General features: G+C 47.5%; 2 protein-coding genes across 2 annotated transcripts; one reads left to right on the forward strand and one right to left on the reverse strand.

Annotated features, from left to right (window-relative positions):
• Nucleotides 1–208: 208 nt before the first annotated feature.
• Nucleotides 209–5529, reverse strand: crnkl1 (crooked neck pre-mRNA splicing factor 1). The gene is made up of 13 exons (XM_077553632.1): nucleotides 4999–5529; nucleotides 4704–4856; nucleotides 4531–4622; nucleotides 4133–4291; nucleotides 3901–4067; nucleotides 3128–3306; nucleotides 2764–2934; nucleotides 2486–2677; nucleotides 2304–2363; nucleotides 2149–2229; nucleotides 1370–1609; nucleotides 891–1241; nucleotides 209–689 (listed from the first exon to the last, which is right to left on the reverse strand). The coding sequence occupies exons 1-13, from the start codon at nucleotides 5044–5046 to the stop codon at nucleotides 315–317; spliced, it is 2268 nt and encodes a 755-aa protein (XP_077409758.1). The 5' UTR covers nucleotides 5047–5529; the 3' UTR covers nucleotides 209–314.
• Nucleotides 5254–20083, forward strand: cfap61 (cilia and flagella associated protein 61). Its single transcript, XM_077553626.1, has 25 exons — nucleotides 5254–5528; nucleotides 5618–5788; nucleotides 5864–6014; nucleotides 6096–6172; nucleotides 6247–6314; nucleotides 6435–6564; nucleotides 6750–6882; nucleotides 7991–8224; nucleotides 8338–8444; nucleotides 8667–8706; nucleotides 8808–8944; nucleotides 9016–9145; nucleotides 9352–9429; nucleotides 9911–10117; nucleotides 10211–10339; nucleotides 11400–11527; nucleotides 13295–13387; nucleotides 13741–13909; nucleotides 14147–14324; nucleotides 14411–15840; nucleotides 16372–16699; nucleotides 17252–17334; nucleotides 17409–17614; nucleotides 18555–18639; nucleotides 18706–20083. The coding sequence occupies exons 2-25, from the start codon at nucleotides 5643–5645 to the stop codon at nucleotides 18850–18852; spliced, it is 4614 nt and encodes a 1537-aa protein (XP_077409752.1). The 5' UTR covers nucleotides 5254–5528; nucleotides 5618–5642; the 3' UTR covers nucleotides 18853–20083.
• The last annotated feature ends 12 nt before the right edge of the window (nucleotides 20084–20095 follow it).

The raw sequence follows: 20095 nt of genomic DNA on the forward strand, positions 1-20095 counted from the left end.
ATTTTTGAAAGTTAAAAAAAAGCTTTAAACAATGATTCGATTATCAAAATATTTGCTGAGTTCCCACCTGATAACCAATGAGTGGATTCATTGTTGCACCTCTACTTGAAATGTGGAGTTGGTGCAGATGGACATTAAGATGGACAGCAAAACTATCGAGTAAATGCTCAAAAAGCTTTCCAATATGCCAGGGAGCCACAGAGTGAAAAGCGCTTTAAATTGTCTTTAATGGCTGTACATTCTCAATAAACTATTGTTGTAAAAAAAACAAGAAACGGTTGTCGTCGTCATAAAGACAGTAAAAAACAAACAACCTAATCTTGATCCTCATCCTTTTTGCTCTTTTCCTTCTTTTTGTCAACATTCTCCTTCTCCCCGTCCTGTTCCCTGTCCTGTTCCTCGTCCTCGCTGCTGCTGCTGCTGCTGTCGTCTCTGTCATCAAACGTGTTCTCCTCTTGCGCAACTTTGCTCCCCTCACAGTTCTCCGGCCCGTCTTTGGCGGCAGCAGCGTCCGTCTCCTCCTCCTCCTCGTCCCTCACAGCCTTTTCTCGAAGGTTCTGGTCCCGGTCGTCGTCCGTCTGCTGCTTCTTCTTCCACATCTTGGCCATGGCGAGCAGCTTGAGGTTGGGCTGGTTGGCGGCGTCCTCGGGGAAAATGTAGTCGTAGTACTCCTCCCAGCCCGCGTCCGACTGCGGCCACAAAGACAAAATGTCACCATCGGGAAGAAACGGAAAAATGACATTTTCTTACATGAATTCCTACTCGCAAATAGAAAGAAAGAAAAACCATTCAGAACAATGTTTGCACGTGACCAATCAATGGGAACGGAGCAAATGGTTTGACCCCCAAACCCAAGCGTGATCCCCAGGAAGGAAAGAAAGGTGACGTACGCCGTCTTCTGCCGTGAGCTTCCTCCTCTTCTTGACCTTCTCGGGCAGCAGCTTCCCGACGCGCTCCACGTCGCCGTCCGAGCTGAACTCGGCCTCGAAGTCCTTCCAGGCCTCGAGCAGCATGAGTCGCTCCTCCTTCTCCTCGCAGCTCCTCATGCTCTTGTTGGCCTCCTCGAAGATCTGCCGGCACCTCTGCAGCCGCTCGCCGCCTTCCAGCGACAACTCGAACTTGGCGTAGCTGATCCAAACCTTGACGTGTTGCGTGCGCTGCAGCAGCCTTTTGTAAAGGTTCCTGGTGTTCCCAAACTCCTCCTGCTCGATTTCAAAGTCGATGTAGGACTTCCACAAAACCTGAACGACAAGGACGGGGTTTTCCTTTTTTTTCATGCCTGACTTCAATGAACGTCAAATGTTTTTTTTGCCCTCCTGTGTTTGATGCTGAATATTTTGGTTAGATTTGGCGTTTGGGACGAAGGTACCTCGGGCATGTCCAGCCGCGGCTGTCCAATGGCCAGCTCGAAGATGGCTCGCGCCCGGTCCACGTCGCCCAGGATGGTCTCCAGTTCGGCAAATTTGATCCAGGTGGTGCAGTTTTCCGGCGTAAACTCCAGATATTTCTGGTAGAGCTTGCGGCAGCGGTCAAACTCGCGCAGCTGAAGCTCCAGCTCGATGTAGCCCTTCAGCAGTTTGTTCTTCGGACATTTGCCGATCGCCGTGCCCTGAAGAGACCAAAAGTTAGGATGCGGATGCGTGTGTTGCATCGATCCCGGATCTTAAGGCTGGCCGATAAATGATTTCATCCATTGAATTAGAAATGACATTTTTGTAAGGGGTTAAAAAAAATGGAGATTTGTTATCAGGCAACACGTTTGGCGTGCTTACGACAAGAGATGTAACCATCGCCGAACATCACAATATTGTGGGGAGGTTGGTGATATAAAAAAAAAAAAAAAAAAAAACTCAAGATATTGCCCAAAATATATATAATTGACTATATTTGCTGGTATGACTGATTTACACGAGAGATCATCACCGCAGTGGCCAAAACGTTCCTAATTAAAATTAAATGGCACTAATAAACCACCAGAGGGTGCTAGAACTACACAAATAGTATTCTAACTTCACCCTTTTAACAGATGTGCTGCTTTTAATATCGCGACATGACAGCGACGAGATTGTGGCAATTTCAATATCACGACATCGCAGTTATCGTTCCATCCGCTACTTACGCCATTGGAAAGAAAAATGCGAGTCGTACCATGACCTTTCTGGCACCCTGCAGGTTCTTCTGCCGGATTTCAAACTGACCGTACAGCAGCCAGATCTTTGCAAAGGTGAACTGAGACACACAAGATGGCCGTCAAGTGAAGTGGCCGAAAAGACACGATCCTTTATCGTCATCCGACTGATTACCTTTTTGTGAGGGATCAGATCCAAACAGGCCTGATACACTTGCCTTGTCCTGTCCTCGTCCTGTCCACAAGCAAAAGTGTCTCAATCAATCAATCCTTTTCAAAATGATCAGAATGAAACCGTAAATGTGTCCTCTAGAGGGCGCTGTGGCTCATTGGTGCTGCTTTCTGCTCCAACCTCACCATGACCTCCAGTTCTTCATAGAGGGCGTAGTTGATCCACAAGTAGATGTAGCGTCTCCAGTGGCGCTTTTCCTGGATGGGCGGCACGTTGGCGATGGCGCGCTCGTACACCTCTCGCACCGTGTCGGCTTCGGCGTCACTCTCCACCAACCGCAGATAATCGAACCAGGCGTCGTAGTTGTGCGGGTTGGCCTTGGCGTGCAGACGCAGGTGAGAGAGGACGCCATTGAATACGACATCAAGATCCACTCGAGCGGCAAGCGTTGCCTTCCGCCTACCTTGACTTCCTCCTCGTACTGGAACCTCCTTTTGCTGACGATCACGTCCTCGATCCCTCGTCGGTCTCCAAATTTCTTCTCAAACATGGTGTAGTTCTTGAAGAGCTCCTGGGCCTGCTGCTTGGGGATCCGGTCCAAAGCGTACTTGTAGATCACGCGCACGCGCTCAAACTGACCAGGGACAAACACGGGGAACACTCGCGTCAGTCCGAACTGATTTTTTTTCCCTTCTTCAACCGTCCATCCAAAATGACATCTTCTCTCACATATCCGCGATTCACATCATTTTGCGACCCAAAAAAAGTCACATGGAACATAAAAAAAAGAAAAGAATGTGCCAAAAGAAACTATGTTGTGGACCGACCTCCTTCTGAGTCTCCTCAAACTTGGCGAAGGCAACAAAGAGGTTTTCATCCACGTGCTCCTCGCCGAAGAACTCCACGGCGCGCTCGTACACTTTCCTGCTGTGAGCGATGTAGCCGTGTTTGTCCTCGAAGCGAGCGTACTTGATCCAGTTCTTCACCTCGGGGTGGACCATGACGAGTACGCACCAGTTAAGGACATTTCTGCATCGACCAATATTGACTGCTGCTGCTTCTTCTTTTTTTTTTTATTCTGACAGCCGACAAGAGATCAATTTAAATCTGTGTTTACGTCAGGGATCGAGCAAATCTGAAAACATTTCAAGACATTTCAACAAAGATAAGAGTTGGAGGTTGTATTTAAAAACATTTCGAGACCAATATTTTCTCTTTTACCAAAAACGTATATGGTCCCCAAATTTCGATTTATCGGTCTCCTCAACTACTACTAATCAGGACGGGTCATATTGATTTATCTTTACTTAAGAGCCACCGAATAGTGTGGTAAAGGTGGTAAACGCCTAACATACCGGGGAGGAAAAAAAGAAGAGCAGACTCTTTTATCACCCTACAAAAAAAATACTGATATCGTTTGCCTTTTTTGACTATAAAACAACCCCCCAAAAAGAGGACTGACTTTTGGCAGCAAATGCGGATGTGATTGGGAAAGATACGCCAGCTGGTGTGAGAGCGGAAGATGCAAAGGGCAGGGAGGGATGTGAGCCCAAAAGGGACCAACGAAAAAAAAGCACCAGTGGGAGCGTGAGAAGGATATATCGCTCGTAGATGCTGCGGCCTTTGTCCACCTCCTTGTAGCGCAGCTCAAAGTTGATGTACGAGTGCCAGGCCTGCTCCTCGGGCTCCCACTCCATCCAGCGCTCAAAGGCCTGCCTGCAGCCCGCCACGTTGCCCAGCATCTCCTCCATGTACGTGTACTTGTACCTGCCGTCCATCAACGTCGCTGTGAAAATGCCCCCCGATGGCGCTGTTGCGTTTTGTAGTTTTACCAGAACTGGTTGACGCGGGGCAGGATGGTGATGGCTCGGTCCCAGATGTTGCGTGCGTGGTTCACCTGCCGGCTCTTCATCTCCATCTCGGCGTACTTTAGCCACAGGGTCACGTTGCGGTGGTCCACGTCCAGCGCACGCTCGTAAATGGAGCGAGCCCTAAAGTGGCGCACAGGATGGAGATCATCGATGACATTTGCACATTTGATATCAAACAAAACGGAAGTAATCGAGCGATCAAAATGTGATTGGTTGGTTCCCTTTGCTAATACAGTTCATAAGTTACATGAGCCAGAACTACCAATTGCGAAGATTACATTGACATGGCAAATCTGATTTGACAAAGCAAGCTGACATTCATAAACACGCACTGGAAGCAGAATGTTTGGAAGAACTACCTCTGGATCTCCGTCAGGCTTTCCTCCCATTGTGCGTATTTTATCCAGTTACTGATTATAGTGCGGTTCTTTCGGATGTTGTCCTCAAACGCCTGCAAAGTAAACAAAGTCTCGGGAGCTGTTGGGGAAAAGGACGAGGAGATTTTCGAGTAAATTGTTTTGTGGCTGCACACCTTCCGCTTCCTCAGCTTGTAGTCGTTGAGTTCTTCCTTGTCGGTGATCTTTTGTTTTGGTGGCGGCGGCAGAAGTTCGAGTTCTCGTTCTTTTGCTTCCCTGAGAAGCTGCTCGGCGGTGATCTGCACCTCCGCCGGAGCTTTATTCTTCACCTGAAATACAAAAATATTTAATAGCCACCTCGTTGATCCCCCCGCCACCCCAACCATCCCCCCCGCCCCCCAAAGTCCAAGAGCTGCTTGATAGAATTAGCATTAGCATTCGCTCAACCTTCTCGTTTGCGTTTCATTTTACCTTCGCCACCTTCGGTATTCGCTGCTTGCCAGCCGCCGTCGAAGCCATTTTTCCAACCCAAAGTTTAAGAATCTAGTCGATTTATATATTTAAAATTCCCCCCGAAAGTCAACAAGTCAGAGAGGCGCCGAAACGTTTTGTAGTCGAGCACACGCGAGCCACCATGAGATTCCCAGAATGCTTTGCGACTTCCGGTTACCATAGTTATTTTTTATTAAAAAAAAAAAAATAAACAGGTCTTAAGTTTTTATCTTGACACACCAGGCATTAGATTGTATTTCTTTAAATGTTTTTTTCTCACCACTCTATTTAAAATAACATCCATGACGTCGCCTTGACAGGAACCAGAATGCGTTACAACCGCCTGTTACCATAACAACGACGTTTGCGTCCCAAGAACTACAAATGTGAAGGCGTTAGGACTTCGAAAAGTATGTTTTAACATGTTTTTTCCTCACTAATTTATCTTCAAACTCAACAACTGGCATCACCTGGGACAACGAGTCGAGTTAATTGCTATAAACTACAAAGTAGGTCAATCCAACATTTTATTCAGGCTTTAGGGCTTGTGTGGCGTGTTTATTTGTCACCACGGGTGTTTTATTTGTGAAATCATTAGCTGAAGCAGGAGACGTTTGAAGACTATGAAGAACACGATTACCTCAAGCAGAGGTCAAGTGGCCAGAGTAACCGTCAGGAGGAGTGAATGTGCGGACGCCGAGGCCATTGAAGGTCTCATCAGCCCTGAAGCCTTGGAGCTTTTTGGACCAATCGATGTCCTTCAAGTCCTGTAAGTACAAACCCCGACTGACCAAATGTGCAGCCGAACGGCCGTGATGACTTTGGTCTTCTTAACGTGGCGTAGGGAGAAGGCCAACCTGGCGGTGACCTTGGCCGACGAGGAGGGCCAGGTGGTGGCCCACGCGTCCTTCTTTGACCATCCCGCTGAAGCGCTGGTTGATACGTCTCACTGGGAAACTTTCCTCTGCAAGCACTTCAAAGCCGACGCCTTGACGGTGTGAATATTGGTGCAAAACACACCGTGCTAGCATGTGTGTGGAACTTGTAACCTTCTTCTTCTTCTTCTTCTTGTTCAGCCGTGGAATACGCTCTTCCTTCATCTGTTCGTGTCCCAGACCGACTTCTCCACCGCAAGCTTTCAGCACATCCTCAGGTTCCTTCACTGCAATTTCACGTGCACAGTTGTTGAGAATTGCTGATATAGATTGTGTGTTGTGTGTCATACAGTGCCGTGTTTGATACCACTGCTGAGCTGGAATTCGTGTGCCTGCTGAGCTCAACATCTGTCCGCTTAGGTAAATCTTCTCATTCAAGAATGTACAGTGGACTAGTGGGTAAAACGTCTGCCTCACAGCTCCGAGCTTCCGGGTTTGGCTCTCATTCATTCATTCTATCAACTCGGCGTGCGTGTGCAGAAGCAGCACTGGAGGAGTTGTTGGAGCCTTTGGAGCGTCTGCCTGAAGAAGCAGCAGCAACATCTGGGTTGAGGGTGTCGGTGTGTCACAGACGAAGACTTTGTCCAAGACTTTTTGTCCGGCCTGCAAGGTCATTCCATATCAGTGCACACACACAAGCAAAATTATTGCTTTTGAATATTGTGGTTGCTGCAGTGATTATTTTTGGCCACTGGTGGGCACAATTGATTTGATTTAGGTCGACACTAATCCACTAGTTGACTTTTTCATTAGGCACACAGTGTAAAGAGTTCAATCAAACATTGTGTGCGTCAGGGTGGAGGATCACGATGACGTCATGCACATCGTGGCTCAGCAGACGAAGATTCTGACAACCATGCATCGGCCGTACTTCCTGTCGGAGCTCATCGAGGCGCAGGACGAGAACAACCACGCCGCCGTGTGTGAGGTGTGTTGTTGGCGTCCGTGTATTAAATTAGCTAAGAATGGAAGTCTGAAATGATCCCAAACACTGGTTCTCCCTGGCTCACGCTTATTGCTACCCGAGTTTGCAGTAACAGTCCATGTGGAAAAATAGTCGCACACACACAAAAAAATCCATGACGCACTGAAACTGCAAAAAGTGAAATGTGATAGAGTGAATATGAACATATGCAACTATTTTTCAATGTATGTTAAGAAATGATTTGGTGGTTTTGGGGGGAACGATTGTAACAAAAATCTTTTTGAACTGGAATCATTTTTTGATTCAAAAGATTAGAGTGTACCAATCAAATCGTTATATTTTGAAATATTTGGAGTCACATATCGAATCGTCTCTTAATGGAGAGATATCTCTTAGAAGGAAATGGCACATATACAGTACTGAAAAGTTCATTCAAATGTAAAATAACAAGAAAAAAGTAATTGCATGATACCCTCTCAAACTGAACTGTATCTTATTGAATGGAATTCTAATCCCACTGAGTTGAACAAAATGGAATTGTTCTACTTTCAAATTGAACCGTCCTTGAATCATTTCTCACACATTCATTTCCTAACGGCTTATCCTCACGAGGGTCACGGACCGGCTGGAGCCTTTCCCAGCTGTCAACGGGCGAGAGGCAGGGTACACCCGGAAACTGGTCGTCAGCCAATCGCAGAATTTCACACCCCACGTATCAAATCGTCTTTTGAGGAGAGATGCACTCCTGTAGTACAAAGTGAAGACAATTTGTGATTTGGGTGTGGTAAATAAATGGTATGAATTTTCTGCCAAAACTAAAAGAAATAAATTTCTCCGCCAAAAAAGTAGACACACTACACGGCGGGCCAGATACCTGTTCTGTAGTATTTGTGCATCGTTGACGTCAGTCCAAAACGGTGACGGTGCCCGCTGGCACTCTCCTGATGCTTTGACGGGACGTCAAAATCCTGCCAGGTTTTTTTCCCTGCTGGCAACGTACGCGAGACAGCACAGTATGTCACAAAAAGGCCACAAGCAAGCAAGCCGAAAGGTTGTCAAAATGTTGATGTTGCCGATGATGACCACGACGATGATGTTGTCGTCCCGGCAGTGCGACGGCACCATCACCGGTTTCGTCAGCGTGACCGCGGAGGTGGACGTGAGGCGACTGCAGGAACATTTCAACCTGAAACATTTTGGCGGTTTGTGCAAAGCCAAGCAGGACGACGAGGACGAGGCTGATCCTCATCCTGACAAAGCAGAGAAACCGCCACAAGAACCGCAGAAAGAACCGCTAGAAGAACCGCTAGAAGAAACTGATTCAGAAGGAGAACAAGAATCCCAGGTTAAAAAAAAGTCATAATTATGGTGGTCAGCCAAAGTATTTAGTGTATTTGGACCTTTGATAAATGGTAGTAGTAGAGGAATTTGATCATTTTGACTGATTGTTGTCCTCAGGAGGAAGACGAGGAAGAGGTTCTGTCTTCATCATCTGAAGAAACCTCAGGGGAACCCAACGCCTTCTGTATCCAGTTCTTCTTCTCGGAGAAGAACTACGAGATAAGGTGAGATCAGGAACAGACTCTTTTTTTGTTTTGTTTTTCTCAGAGGTGAGTTTTTCCTTGAGTGTCTTCCTGAGAATGTCACAACTGGTCCTCCCCTGCCAAAGGTCACATGTCCGTCCACTACACCAGCTGGTCTTGAGTTGATGGAAGACCGTTGTGTTGCCATGGCGACCAGTAACTTGGCCCAAACATTGTTTCACTCCTCTTCTTCTTCTCTTCCAGCTCTTTGGACTTGATTCCATACATATTCCAAGTCTTCCCAGTAAGCACGCACCTCCTCCCTAACACGGCTCAACAATGACAACTCCGTTATGTAACATGCACATAACACAAACATAACCAGCTGTTGGAAATGTCCATCAGGATCTGGACTTCTGCATCATCACAGTCCCGACGTTGTCTCCGGACTTCCCGCTCCTGCAAAACTTCCTGAGAGTTCCTCCGCGACCCGGCAGCCTGTTGCCCGCCGACCTGTACATCCTGCACCGTGACGGGCTGAGGTGGGCTGCGCCAGGAGGCCCCGCTGGCACGTGGTAAACGTGACGCTATGCCTTCTGGGATGTTCTTGCAGGAGCGTCAAAGTGCGAGCGGCGGTGGAGTCCGACAGGGACGCCGTGGCCAACCTGGCGACCGGCGTGAAGATAGGAAGAGATGCCCTGCTACAAGATCTGGACCTCATCCTCGACAACCAAATGGACAAGGTTGGTAGTGGTACGCACTCGCACAACAGCCTGACCCTGAGGCCGCTTGATATGGGCATTGGAAAGTCGTCACTTTCAGCAACAAGAGCCAGAGAACCAAAGTGGCGATGATTGGGTTGAGCTTCTTCTTCAACAGCCGCCCCAGCTGTGACTGCCGCTGTTCCAACACAGTCACAATTACTGACCTGACGCAAGTCTCCCCACAGGCCGAGCGTCCTCCGCAGGCCTTTGTGGCCGACGTCGACGGGACCGTGGTCGGGACGCTGATCATCAAAGACGAGGAGGTAATCCTAATACCAATTAACTCATTCACTGGCAGCCATTTTGACTGAAGCAACCCCCTTTGCGCTAGGCTGTTTTACTGGATTTTGACTGATTTTGCAAGGCCCACAAAATATTGTGTTCTATTGCTATAAAAACATGGAAACTACCAAAAGGAAGGTTAGAGTCTTTTCTTTCATCAGGAAAAAAAGTAGTATAGTTTCTGTTTTCCAGCAATTAGTATTAGAATATAGCTAAGTTTAATCATGATTCAAAAATCTGTTCAAAACTGTGGGGGAAAGAGCCTTTTGCGACATGGCCCTGGTTGATCTCTTATACTCTGCTGCCACCTGCTTGTCGTTTTTGTAATTACTACAATTGCTTCAGGCATTCTCCAGTTGAGAGGCTGCATCAAAACCTTCTGTATTCTCTATTTCTCTAAGAAAAAAAGTTTTTTTGTTGCTGGATCTGTTTGCAACAGTTGTCTGTTGTGGCCCCCGTCAGGACATGGAGTACATCCGGGCCCGCTACAATATCGAGAACTTCATCTACTACAGCCATCACGGTGACCACGAACACGCTCAGCTACGCCACTTTGTGCTCCACCGCTGCTTCCAACACTTCAGCAGACATTTCTTCAAGGAGACGCTCCGTCAGGCCCGCAAGTCCAACCTCTACCACCGCGTGTATCCACTCAGCCTGGCCCAGCAGGTCCGCAGGACGCTCCGCGGCCTCACTTTCGCCAACCTCCTTGGAGAATGGGGTTTGGATTCCAGCTCAACGCGTTTCCACTTGTGCTCTCAGGACTGCTGCGTGCATCATCTGGACTTTATCCTGGACTGTGCCGTGCCCGTGCGTCCCCGGCGTCAGATCATCTACCCCCTCAAGGAGCTCGGCGCCAACGCGCCTGCCAGCTGCATCACTGACGAACAGGTGGGCTGACACTCAAGGGAGCAGATTCAACATTTACAAACCAAGTTTGACTCATTCACGATATCTGCAACGTAATTGTGACGAGTCAAAACGACATCTAGAGATTTCTGTAATTGACACAAGGACAATTCGACGTGGTCACAAGGGCTGAGGATTGAACCCACAACCTCCCGGTTGAGAGACAACCACTCTACCACAGAGCCATGCTCCACCATGTGTATGGGGTTTGTCATCACAGTTGCAGAGATGAATTTTGCCACCCCCAGGAAGAAGCTACAAGAATAAAAACCGGAGTCAGATCTGTTTTTGTTTTGTGATTGACTTTAATGTGAAGTCAATATTTCTCCCGGCGTGCATGTTGACATGTTTTGTTGGAAGGTCGAGCGCCCGCGCGCCCGCCTGCCCTGCTGGTGTACAGATAAGCGAAAAGAGCTTGTGTGGTTGAATCAAAGTCAAAGCGCTATTGTGTTGCGCGCAATTACAACACAACGGAAGCTGTTGCACACAATGAGGCTGTGGAAGCTGCTGCTCAGTGCTCGTCTCATCCCTGCTGGCCTTCAAAGTCTTTGCAGAAAGTCTTGCTCGGCGTGATCCAGAACTGGTCTCTCACTCGATTGATGCAAAACCTTAAGACAAGTCAACAAGTCCTCTCCACTTTTCTAAATGTTCCTCCACCTGCTCCCTGCTCTTTCCGCAGATTACAATAACATCTGCGAACATCATCACGCTTCATGGCGATTCCAGTCTAACCTCATCTTTGAAACTATCCATCACTTTTGCAAAGAGGAAGGGGCTTAGAGCTGATCCCTGATGCACTCCCGCCGCCAACTTCAAGTTACACCTACAGCATACCTCACCTTTGTTCTGCTGCTGCCACACGTTACATGGTCAAAACCTTTTCATCCACCTGACCGACATGCTTGCACTCACACTGGACATGACGGTCACATGAATTCATGTGAAAATGCCACAATTTGATGACGACGGCTTGTGGTTTAGCGAAAAGCAGCCGCTTTGATGACATGTTTTTTGTTGTTGCATTTTTCTTTTTGTCACTCAGGCTCCGTTTGCTCTAAATCTCATCAGCCGCAAGCTGACCATGGAGCCGAAGGTCACGGTCAACGCCAGGATCGTCCTGGTGGGCGCGTCAGACACGGGCCTGTCCTTCCTCGAGGTGCTTTGTTTCTGGTGCGTGGACCTCAAAATCACGTTTGGAAAGTCATTTGTCAGGAAAATCTTTCCTGCTCGTTGCTGGAGTTATCAGCCAAAGTCAGACTGTTCTGATTGGACGCCCCAGGCAAAGATTTACTGCTGGTGGCTATTAACCCCATTTAGCCCCCCCCCCCCCCACACCATCTGTGGGTCACGTTCGCAGAGAGTGTAAAGTAGGCCGTGCTGGTGTGCATGAAGTGACAGTGATGATCAACAACCCCCACAATGCACCACAAGTGTAAACATGCAGTCTGACCACAGCTTGATGCATTTAATCCCGTCTGTCAATTTGTCAGTCAAATTATATTGTCCTTTAAGAAGCAAAAACTGATTGAAAGCACTGACCTACAGAACCTAAATTCTAGTATTTGTTCCATGAAATGGTATTAATATATTCCCAACAGTCTATTTATATATTATTTATGAACTTTTCTCTGGTTGCACTTCTTTCAGTACATGAATACCTTGCATTATAATTTTTTTGTCCAGATTTCAGCCTCTAGGAGCCCGTTTGTCTAGTAAAACACGTCTGCAGCAATTTTCACACATGAATACGTTTAATAATTCTCAGTGAATATGTTTTTGTCGCCACTAGATTCTCTGTGCAAGCGTAGGATTCAGTGTCTTGTGTAAGGATGAAGGAGCATCTGATAGCTGGCAGGCAAGAGGGTGGATGCTCGTGCGGAGTGCTCGTCTGGCAAGAAGTCGGCATGGTGCCCGGTTGTTTGGTGGCGAGCGTGTCCAGCGCCGGCTCGCCTTTAATTAGCCTCCACTGTGTGGCTGTCAGCGCTCGTGTGTGCTGCCGCTAACGAGTTGACTAATGAGGCCGTTAGTGTACGCCCAACTGATGCCAGGGTCAGTGCAGGCCTGTGGGGGCCTCGTGTCGGTCTGTCCCAAACCACCAGCGGTCCAGTCCAGCAGTAATGGAATCATATAGGGATTTTTAGTCAACATTTTCGGGAACTAAGTCCACTCTGTAAAAAAAAGTTAGTAATGGGCTAACCTACTCTTTAGGGCACCCTATAGTGGGATAGGCAGATTTCCCCCCACCCCAGTACCCCTTATATCCCACTCCGCTCCTCTCCGGGACAAGGTCAGACAAATAAAGAGCTGGGTTGTGGGGTCACGCCGGCCGTCTGTTAGCGGCTGATAACGCTGCACCGCCTCATTTGCATGCAAGCGGCCATCATGCGCCTCCGTCGTCCTTCTGCTGCAGATTAACACGTCGCAATCGGGCTCTGCTCATTGTCTCATCATGATGGGATTAGTATCAATATTTTGTATTTTTATCATCATTAACCAATTGCAGTTTGAAAGTTGAAACACTTGTTGTGCGGCACCTTTGCACAGCTTTAAATGAATGAATTACTAGCTCAGTCATAGAACAAATTAAATCCGCGAATCAAGGTAACACTCAAAAGCCGATTCTCAATTTGCGTTCTTGTCTGTTCTTACGTCCTCGTCATCTTGTGAAATATCATCAATGGCAGCCAAAGTTCCAGCTGATAGTGTGCATAAAGTAAGAACAGCCGGAATATCCTGGTGTTGTTCTTTTATACTAACTTCAACCAAGGATGCATTGGTTAGTTTCTTGTGAAGAACTATCCCATGATGCATTACGTACTGTTCTAAAAATGAGGGGAAGTTCACAAGTACACAGCCGTTCCAATTATGGGAGAGTAACGTTCTTGGGAAGTACGTTCAAGTACAATCATACAAGAAATGTGTCCATTATCTGTGCAGCCCTCACCTGAGATTCAACAACCTCACCCTCATCTCCACGCACGGTTTCCCCGCCGACTGCGCCGTGGCTGGCGTCAAGTTCCTATCCACCAGGCAAGTGGACTCGGCTCCTTTTCAAAATGTTTTGAAAACAACAGGCGCGTACTTCCGGGTGGCAGACGTAGGTGAGTGGGTACCGCTGTCCTAAAAAAAACACAACAAAAGTGTTTTGTGTTTGGGGGTTGCGCAGCAAGATATACTCCACAAGGATTCATTTGTGTCCAATTTCTAAGAGCCATTTACCCGCCTATCATTGAACCAGTTGAGACTGCGGATAGAAGAAAAACGGCATCAGCGGTGTAATGTTTCGATTTTTGCCGCCTGAAAGTACAAACACCGTTACGGTGAATTGTCCTACAGCACCAAAGCCCACTTGTGTTCTGATTGCGCGCTTCCGCCCTCTGCAGCCATGCCTACAGCAGCAGAGACAGGGCGCAGTTGCCGCTGCGTTCCTGCGTGGCCGAAGTCTCTGCCAAGATGGTCGCCATCAACAGGAAGTCCAAACATGTGGTGGTATCCACTGGCGCCAAGATTCCCTACGACTACCTCGTCCTCTGCACCGGCCTGCAGTACCAGGTCACTTCATTTGTCTCGTCATTCATATGAATAAATACACTACATTATAGAAACACCCAGTTATGGGGAAAAGTATGTGAGCCTAAGGAATGACCTGAATTTCTGCGGAAAGTGGTCATAAATGGGATAGGTTGTTATTTCTGCAGAAATCCAGATCATTCAAAGGGTTCACATAGTTTTTCTTGGAAGTATATTTAGGTTAAGGGTCTTAAATGTTGTTGCTTGTTGTTTGGGTAGGTGCCGTGTCCGACGCAACTGTATCAGGACCAGCCCGATACAAATAACCAGCAAGAGGAGCCGTCCTATCCCCCCAGGTACACCGGCACGGTGCCCTCCAATCTCTTCACACTAAACGAGGCACACGACTGCAACACAGCTCGAGGCTGGCTGCTGGGAAACTTTGTGAGGAGGAAAGGTACACATGGCCTAATCCTAAGTGTGACTCAATCAAGTCATGTGCCATCATGAAAACATCCCACTGACACCATCGCCACCCTGCAGATAACGCCATCGTCTATGGTAGCAGCCTTGACGTCTTCACCACCGTGGCCATGTTACTCCGGATCGGAGTTCGCGGATCCTGCATCCACCTGGTGCTGACTCCTTCCCAGCGTGCCAAAGCCGATGATTTGCCACCTGCAAGTGATGTCACCAATGACTTACCTCATGAGAGTGATGTCACTAATGACGTGCCTCCTGAGAGTGATCTCACCATAGATTTGCCTCATGAGAGTGAAGACACCATAGATTTGCCTCATGAGAGTGAAGACACCATAGATTTGCCTCATGAGAGTGAGGATACCATAGATTTGCCTCATCAGAGTGAAGACACCATAGACTTGCCTCATGAGAGTGAAGACACCAATGGTTCATCTCGTGAGAGTGAAGACACCAATGGATCATCTCGTGAGAGTGAAGACACCAATGGTTCATCCGGTGAGAGTGAAGGCACCAATGGTTCATCCGGTAAGAGTGAAGGCACCAATGGTTCATCCGGTAAGAGTGAAGGCACCAATGGTTCATCCGGTAAGAGTGAAGGCACCAATGGTTCATCCGGTAAGAGTGAAGGCACCAATGGTTCATTTGGTAAGAGTGAAGGCACCAATGGTTCATCTCGTAAAAGTGAAGACACCAATGAGTCATCTCGTAAGAGTGAAGACACCAATGAATCATCTCGTAAGAGTGAAGACACCAATGAGTCATCTCGTAAGAGTGAAGACACCAATGAGTCATCTCGTAAGAGTGAAGACACCAATGATTCACCTTGCGAGAGTAATGTCACTAATGATTCCCCTCCTGAGAGTAAGGCCACCCATCAGCAGCCTCCTGAAACTGACGTAAGCACTGACCCTCTCGCAGAGATTGACATCACCGATGATTTGCCTTCTGAAACTGATGTCACCATCGACCCTACTGAGATTGACGACATCAAGGATTCGCCTCTTGAAATCGAAATCACCACTGATTCACAGACTGAAATTGACGACACCAAGGATTCGCCTCGTGAGGATGACGTCACACATGATTTGCATCCTGAAAGTGAAGTCCTTAATGGGTCGCCTCCTGAAAGTGACGACACCAATGAGTCGCCTTCTCAGATTGACGTCACCAGTGTCTCAGTTCCAGTGAATGACACTTCTACAGACTCGCTTACCGATAACAGCGTTACCAATGACACACCGTCCGAACCCAGCGATGCCAGTGACCCACTTCCCATAAGTATCTTATCCAATGAGCCCACTTCTGACACAAGCGGTTTATACTTTTCCGACGCCGAGGTCGAGAGTGCGGTGATGGCAGCTATGAAGAAGGCTCAGGTCAACGTCCACCATGGCTGCCTTCTGATGCAGATGAACAACGGCGACCATCCAGATCCTCTCACGTCTGTTACCTTCAGCACTGCCTCAGAACCGCTACACCTGTCCTGTGGCGTAAGTCTAATGTGACATCCAACATCATGCCAACTTGGCACTTTTGTTACACGGATATTTTCCTGTCACAGTCACAAAAACTTTTTGCCTAGCTTCATAAACACATTGAGAGCTACTAAACGTAAACCTAAATCATAAAAAATGCTTACCTTTTTCTTATGCCCGGATTTTTGCAGTAGTGAATTTGACTACGTCTCTCCTGGCTAGCTCGCCAACATGTAGTGAATGAATAGATGGCCCAATAATTCACAGGTGGTTGGAGGTAGCGATCTGCTCTCTTTCTGAACACACAGCCTTTTACACATGCTCACAAGCATTTTACGGTCACGGCTCCCTTTCTTGGAAACAATGAGTGGACGGTCCCTTAAAAGGAAGGTATGAACATGTTTTCACACCAAATGACCTTTCTCTATCATTATTCTTTCTACCACATTTTCCTTTCACCATTGTGTTCACCGCTGCCTCCTAGCGGTCACTTTTGTTGCGGCTCCGGAGTTTTCTAAATTGCGGAGCGTGTTGTCTTCCCGCTAGGTGTTCATCAACCTGTCCAGCCGAGGCGTGGACTACGACGCCTTCAACAGCATCAACAGCGCCTTCCTGGTGTTCGATGGCCGACTGGTCATCGACGACACTTTCCGAACTAACGACGCCGCCATCTGGGGCGCCGGCCCGCTCACCAAGTTCTCTCGCTCGTACTACAGTGATGAGTGGTCGCACGCCAACTTCAACTCCAAGGAGGTGGGTCAGGAGCTGGCGGCCAAGTTGCTAATGCACTTTGACCCCACCTTGGAAGCCCCCCGCGAGACGCTGAACGCCAAAGACCGCCTGGTTCCCATTTACAATCGACCCAAGATCCAAGGTGCGTGTCAACACAACTCGCTTACCAACACATACAGTAAACTTCAGTTTATTGCCGGGGGATGTATGTTCCAGGAGTAGACACACCCAAAATGTGCAGTGTTGTAGATATAAAACAACAACACTCCCACATCATTTAAACACATTGAGTGCTGCCCATTATGTTGTGGCCCAAAGTGGTACTGCACTGAAGACATGCAGCGCTAAATTCAGACTTTATCCATCCATTTTAAACCATTTAAATAAATAAATAAAAGATTGCTCGCAAACGATAGTATCATGTCATGGAAAACAATCGTAAGCATTCAGTCATTATCTAGATCAACATGAAAATAATAAACACTTGTCCGTATGGTGCAACACACAGTAGAGATTCTTACATGATTAGTGAACATCATCTTTGTAAAGGCTCAGTGTTTGGATTGAATGTCTTTAAATTGTGTTCCTAATGAAGTGGCTGTGAGTGCGCGTCCTTCAGGCCGCTCTCCTCAAGATTGAACATTTCCCTTTGGGTTGGTGGATGTGAAAAAATCTTGATGCATGCTGTGCGTAGGTGCGAAGTTACCAGGACTCTTAAGGTATCTACATGTGACCAAACCAATCGCCAGCAGCCCGCAAGGATCTACCGTGGGACTCGTACGTCAACCGGATCTACCAAGTTTATCTTCTTCGTTGGAGGTGCGTATTGGACGTTTTTGTTCCATCGGCAGGGCTACCGCATCGTGACGGGTCGCCCGCAGAGAGGCAACTACTTCTGCTTGCATCTGGACCGGAACCAGGTGGTGAAGACTCTCACCTGTTTGTCCTCGAAGTCGCTCCCCGTAAACAACCTGATATGTCTGTACGGCAAACACCAACAACTCCTCGGACAGCTGCTGGTCAGATTGCACCTGCAGCAGATCAACGACCTCTACAGGTACACTCACTCAAGCCCATCAACACACACGTGCACAATTGCACACACACAGACACACACCACTCGCCTAGCCTCAGTGGTCAATCAATGTTTTTAATTGCTGCTGATGACCTGTCAGCGCCACAATGACTTTACGAGTTGTTTGGCAAGGGGGTGGGGGGCGTTGTTGTGAGGTTGGGGGGGGTGGGGGTGTCGGTGGGTAGATATGGGGAGGCACGCTTTTGTTTTGTTCCGCCTGCCCCATCCACAAAGACAGATTGGGGGATGCATAAACAGATTAGGAGGCGGGGGACAATAGGCGGGCATGTCTGGGGGGGGGTTGAAAGATCGGAAGCAGGTCACCCACTGACAAACGAGAGGAGAAAAACACGGTTGTGAGGAGTGTGTATCAAGACATCCACAAATGTATTCATTCAAATCATTTTGACGTCTATTGTGCTGACGACTGAAAATGACATCACAGTGCTGTGCTTGTGAGCGTCACATGACCAAACCCAGAACCTGATCCTGAGGCATTGTGATGTCATTTTCAGTAGACAGCAAGTGACAAAATCACTCAAAGACCTCAATCCTGAGATGGATAAAAACAGGCATTAAGCTAGAGGACTAAAGGCTGAGCAAAGCGTCTTCCTCTTTCTTTTGGGTTTAAACAGCTTGAGGACTCTCTCTCTCTCTCTCTCTCTCTCTCTCTCTCTCTCTCTCTCTCGTGCAATTATTGACTCATTTGATCTCGCAAACTGCCTCCATCAGCGCTCGCATCTCAATTTCACGTCGGCAGAATTAAAGCAACAAAACACGCCGACTGATCTTTTGTTTAAAGAAAAGTTTGTAAATCGGGTCACTTGTCTCTCGTGGCACACTAGAAAGTTCCTTCATATTTTATATTTCTTTTCCTTTCTTTGAGGTCTTGATTGGATTTCAAAGCTATTTTTGGTTTCAGCTTCTTCCGGCAGAGTTGGTGTTTGGCCATCTTTCACGACCGTTTCTCCTACTTTGAGGAAGAGCTTCTTCAGGGCGACGTCAAGGTTCGTCACGCCGAACTTTTACTCAAACCTTGGTCAACGCTCGCCGACCGGCTCGATGGCCCGCAGGTTGACAGCGAGGAGTTTTTGAGCGCCCCCCCTCGGGACCTGATGAAGGACCCTTCCAGCAATGCGGCGCTGAGGGTCAACGCCGCCAAATATTTGTCTTTCAACCGCAACCTGCTGCCCATGTTCTTGTGCCCCGGTGACTTGTGACATCAGCACAGGTGACTTCATCATCGTCGCGTGATGGCAAAAGTGCTCACACCCTGCGTTTTAAGTACAAGTACAGACACTTTGAATCAAGAGTGTCAAACTCATTTGAGTTGAGGGGTCACGTTTTGATCTCAAGTGGGCCGGACCGGTGGATTTGTCGCCAAATAAGCTACGGCGCTATCGGCAGCCGTTGTGAGTAACAATACCTTGAAATAAGGCCTGGTACCGACACCTGCTATCAGTACTCGCCCATCCCTACTAGAACTAACATCCATTCCAAATGTTCCCAATTTTTTTTTATTTTGCCACAAATCGGAAAATAATGTATTGCTTAGCATCTTCTTGCAAATCATATGAGCAATCTGAAATTGCTCAACAAAAACGGATTTAATCTCGTTTTACAGTTTCACAAATGGATGACGGGGTTATTTTACAGCTGTATGCTAATTAGGCTCTCGCTCTCTCACACGCGCACGCACACACAAAGCAAACAGCTGGTTTGATGACAAGTCATCTTGTCAAATCAGTCACGTTAGCATCACAATTTAACCTGGTGAAACGTACAAATAGCTTAGCATCTTTTTAAATATAATTAGGAACACGATTGAGCTTGTGAGAAGGTGGCTTTTCCTATTAAGACCTTGAATTGTGTTTGAGAAGATTTGAATAAACAAAAGTGATGTCAATTAATTATTTAAGACGAGTCTTAAACATGCGCACACGTACGTGTGAGTCAGAAACTTACACACATAATGAATGCATATGACGGCTACTTTGCATCACAAAGACTGCATTTGTGTGAAAAGGAAAGTGCATCGGATCAGGGGTCACATGGCGGGTGGGTCGGTGCCGTGTGTGTGTGTGTGTGTGTGTGTGAGACATTTGCCTTGAAGTGACACCTTCCAACAGCAGTTTATTTCTTTACGTTCTGTTTGGCTTGATTTAATTTATGAGGAAATTCTGCCAGTTTTCAGTCTTTTATTTTTATTGATTGGATTGTTTGAGTTCTGTACAGCACTTTGTTGTTGTCACTTTGTTGTTGTTTTGTTTTGTAATGAAGCTGAGGCACGTGCGTGTCAACAGGAAGTCACCCAAGCGTAAAAGCGAGCTGCTGTGGCGTGTGCCTGGGTCAACCTCATGCGCAGAGGAAGGGGGTGGGTGGGGGTTACCAACCTATCTGACCCCGATGTGAAAAAGTCAGTCTGATTAAAATTCGTTTGATGAAATAAAACCTTTGCGAGTG

This window comes from Vanacampus margaritifer, chromosome 19 (assembly GCF_051991255.1).
Source record: "Vanacampus margaritifer isolate UIUO_Vmar chromosome 19, RoL_Vmar_1.0, whole genome shotgun sequence".
Classification (NCBI taxonomy): Eukaryota; Metazoa; Chordata; class Actinopteri; order Syngnathiformes; family Syngnathidae; genus Vanacampus; species Vanacampus margaritifer.